The sequence below is a fragment of the Chelmon rostratus genome, chromosome 8 (assembly GCF_017976325.1).
Source record: "Chelmon rostratus isolate fCheRos1 chromosome 8, fCheRos1.pri, whole genome shotgun sequence".
Taxonomy (NCBI): domain Eukaryota; kingdom Metazoa; phylum Chordata; class Actinopteri; order Chaetodontiformes; family Chaetodontidae; genus Chelmon; species Chelmon rostratus.
In genome coordinates, this window is record NC_055665.1 from 11,868,474 (window position 1) to 11,872,378 (window position 3,905).

Below are 3,905 nucleotides of genomic sequence, written 5' to 3' on the forward strand. Positions count from 1 at the left end.
GAACAGATTCCATTTTTTATTATGAAAGGTGGTAGTAAAAAATAAACATGTAATGTCAAGCATTAATCATTAACTGGAATGTTACAAGAGGCTTTAAAAAAAACAAAATTAACATTTATTATATAATCATTAGTTATAGTAGATTCCATTATTTTCATTATTAATGTAAAAAGATGGGGTAAATGTGATTTAAGATTCCAATATTGAAGCTTTGCACAAAGAAAAAAAAGGGGGCAGTTCAAGGCAGACAAATGAGAAAATATGTTCACAAGTAAGCACTACAAGGTTCAAAAAAAGGCTTTTACTGGCAGCTACTTCTTTCCTGTATGACACATCTCAGTATAAACCTCTTTGAAACAGGTTGCAGAGTAGCTGCCAGTTCAATCCTTTTCTGTGCCACTAATTCTGTAGTATTGCACATTTTCAAAACTCATGAGAGACAAATTAAGAAACGAAAGCTCCAACTTGAGGCTCCTACACTTGTCATAATGCACCTTAAGACCATCTTTCCTTAGACCCCTCCTCTCTGATAAATGGCTATGGCTGTGTCTGAAATCACTCTAATGCGCTTCACTGCATTTACCTTTCGCTGTTTTATGTCAGCGTCCTAATTCTGTGTGTGCCATTTACGCTCTGTGTACTGCCCTTGAAAATTCCCAGAATGGAACAAAAAAGTAGCGCCCGTGGCATGTACGCTAAGACGCTGCTGTGTGACTTCAAACCTAGCAGCGATGACACAAAATGATCTTCTTTGTGGTTTCCTGGAATTAGTTGAGCATCTGAACTGCACAGTTTGGCTCTCACAGGCATGAGCGGAGAAAGGCAAACATCTGCCGTCCAAACCCTACAGTGAAAGTTGTTTGGCAGTTAGAGATGGTAGGAGTGCTACACGTCCATATCGTTCAGTCTGAGTTTGGCCAGAACAGCGATGGCGTCGTTGCGCTCCATAAGTTTGAGCATCTTAGTCAGGTGCCCTACTGTCCATTCAGGGTGCCTGCTGGTAACCCCCTCCAACACAGCTTTCAGAGGGCTCTTACTGTCCTTCATAGAGTAGGTGTAAGTAATCCAGGTGGAGGGGAAGGAGCAATGAGAGGCCAGATGTTTGGTGTTTTTTACTCCATGGCTTTCGGGATCTAACAAAATCACCAGCTCTTCCAGAACGTCCAGGTTGTTCAGCACTGTCTGAAGAGGTGCTGCCAAGACGATAGGACCTACAGATGAAAAACATTATTGTATTTCATTCACAATCAGTTTACAGGGAGGTACACTCAGACATACACAGGATATGATATTAAAAACAGCTGAAATCATAGGCTGACAGGAAAGACTGGTAGAAGTAACGGTCATGTCCACTCACTCAGAATGTCCTCCAGATCATTGTTACCAGGTGGGCTGGAGAGAGAGGAGAACCCTGCATTGATGTACGATGACCTCCTGTCAAAACTCAACACCATGTTCTGACCTGTGTTAAACCCAAGCACATGTAATCACTACCAGGACTGGCACACAATGCGCAATTCTGCAAAATTACATTCCAGGATAATGACAGGTTTGCTCTCCAACAAACAGCGGTCAGCTTCTGTGGAGTTTCTCCAGACTACGAGCCGTCCTCGGGAAGGCTTGCTTCACCCACATGCTTGTCTTATCTGCATTGAAACTTTTTGCTTTCAACATGCAAACCTCTTTTCCTCTTGATGTAGATTGCACAAACAGATAGCACAACAAGCGCGATGGAAATGCAGATAGCCAGTGGCACCGCCCCTGCAGAAATATGAAAAGGTCATGGTTAAATTTAGACAATTACAAAATGTGTTCTTGTTCCATTATCGATGCACCTTTAACTTACACAGAACATCAGGTGTAGCTGCCGCCTTTGGTGCTAAACTGGATTCTGTCTGAATCTGAAATGAAAACAGAGTGGGATAGGCTGGATTAAATGTGAACCAGCATTGAGCAGATGAGAAGACTTGAGGCTAATGATGAATTAAAATTGGAATTCATTATTTGAAAAAGTTATATATTTTTTATTCTTCTTTTCTTACATGATCGCTCAACTTAATGACTCAAACCATGAATTTGGGAAACTTTTACACGTGGGTTCATTTCCTTGTACAAAACCAATGACGGAAGTTCCTGCGCTCATCAGTGCACGCACACACACACACGGAGGATGCTATCAAAGGTGGCAGGTGGGCTGTACCGTTGATGCCCTGCTGAAAAATGTCTGAGGTTTCGTCGTCTCCTGAGGAGAAAGACAAATTGAAATCAGGCAAACCAGTCGAAAACACCCTTTAAGTAACTACATTTCGCTCAGGGCCTGCTTACTAACTTGGTGTGGAGCTTCGGTCGTCCGCCTTCTGAAGAAAACCAGCAGAGAAAAAAAAAGAAAAAAAACCTCTGTTTAGGCTTGTGCTATGAGTAACACAAAGCGGTGTTTACCAGATGAAAAAATCCGTTACATTCTGCCCCCTCGGGATGGCAGAAACGGTAAGGCTGTCTTATTTAATGTGATGCTCCTAACGCGGCTTTTCGGGCGATCGCGGGGAAACAAAGCGTGCAACATGCTGCGGATGGTCATGCTTTTATTTTGTTTTGTTTGTTTTGTTCTTACCTGGATTCTCCGCACTGGGTGTCTGCAGTGAGGCTGCAGCGGCCGACGGTGTCGTACCCCGGCGGGCATGTGGTGCACGGCTGACAGTAAGCTCTGCTGCCGTCATTAAAAGTGTTTCCTGTGCACGGTGTGGTGGGGGGCTCGTGTCGCCCTCCGTAGTCATCAAAGCCGCAGTTAGGGGTAATTTCACGCCCTGGAGCCATAGAAGCATGACATAAAGATACAAAACACGACATTGCATGACAAAAAAGATGTCTAAAAGAATTGTGACCTACCTGGTGCGAAATTGCACGACACACATTGCTGTTTCCTCCTGTCCCAGCGGGTCGTCAGATCGGGGCAGTTGTTGGAGTGGCCCATCGTCACTGAACTGCACCCGAGTGGAAATCGTTTGGGACTTTTAATGTCGACATGGCGCCTCCCACTCTTCCACAGCCCACAAAACACTTGAGCTCCACTTTAAACAATCCGCGTCAAAGCTCCGAGCTGGTGCGATCTTTCATGTTTTGAAATGTTGAATAGATTTGGTTTCGCGGACTGTACTATATATGATCTGATGTGAAAAAGAAAAAAAAAAACATCTGCTGGGCTTTAAACAAACATAGCAGCCCTGTTTTAGCCTCTCTCTTTTTTATCTATTGTCTGATTTTATTTGTCATATTGCAGTCCTAAAATGTTTTAATCCTGGTTCAGCTATGTAGAGCAGGGGCAGACTGGGGGTTCGTTGGTACACAGCTATTTTATGGTCCGCTGTGTTTTCTCTACCTGCACTCACCTAGTACAACCCCTGACAAATCCAAAAATGGCCAAACAGGTGGAGCATGGGTGGAGCTGAGCTGGGGCTAATGAGGCCTGGTTGCTGGGACCTAGCAACTAGCTGTCTCTCAAAGCAGCCATGTCCATGAGTGAGTTATATTCACCCCCCTCTCATGAATAAGGAAATTAGCCATAGAGACTACAACTGTTGAACAAGGCTGTAAACATGTTTGTTTCTGCTTTTAAGTTGCATTATGCGTCATTCACAGGACTGCAGTTTTTGGCACTTTCATGTTGGCTTTGTTTTTTTAGCCTTGGAGGTTGCTGCTTGGATGTTTGTGTCTTTATTTGTGCTACGATTAAACATTTAATGACAGATGTTTTAACGATTGTTTTCTTCTTCATGAACTTGGAGGCCTAACTGTTAATATATGTGTTGTTGGGGTATTTTGAGAGGTTAAAACCTATTCTGAAAGATTTAAAACAATGTTTATACTGTTAGTTAACTATTACTATTATTGTTATTATTGTTATTATT

The 3,905-nt window shown here is 42.9% G+C and overlaps 1 protein-coding gene across 1 annotated transcript; it reads right to left on the bottom strand.

The window, feature by feature from the left end:
* Positions 1–3: 3 nt before the first annotated feature.
* On the bottom strand, positions 4–3,412 carry igflr1 (IGF-like family receptor 1). Its single transcript, XM_041942071.1, has 8 exons — positions 2,887–3,412; positions 2,612–2,804; positions 2,330–2,357; positions 2,201–2,242; positions 1,847–1,901; positions 1,681–1,761; positions 1,358–1,462; positions 4–1,211 (listed from the first exon to the last, which is right to left on the bottom strand). Exons 1-8 carry the CDS (start codon positions 2,969–2,971, stop codon positions 886–888), a joined length of 915 nt encoding a protein of 304 aa, XP_041798005.1. The 5' UTR covers positions 2,972–3,412; the 3' UTR covers positions 4–885.
* Positions 3,413–3,905: the final 493 nt, after the last annotated feature.

What these genes read in the sequence shown, in the direction of transcription:
- igflr1 (XM_041942071.1), bottom strand. Translation starts at nt 2,971, where the DNA reads ATGGGCCACTCCAACAACTGCCCCGATCTGACGACCCGCTGGGACAGG. An exon ending in TTTTCAGCAGGGCATCAACG is followed by an intron (nt 1,902 to 2,200) that starts GTACAGCCCACC and finishes TTTTCATTTCAG; the next exon opens with ATTCAGACAGAATCCAGTTT. An exon ending in AGCTACACCTGATGTTCTGT is followed by an intron (nt 1,762 to 1,846) that starts GTAAGTTAAAGG and finishes ATATTTCTGCAG; the next exon opens with GGGCGGTGCCACTGGCTATC.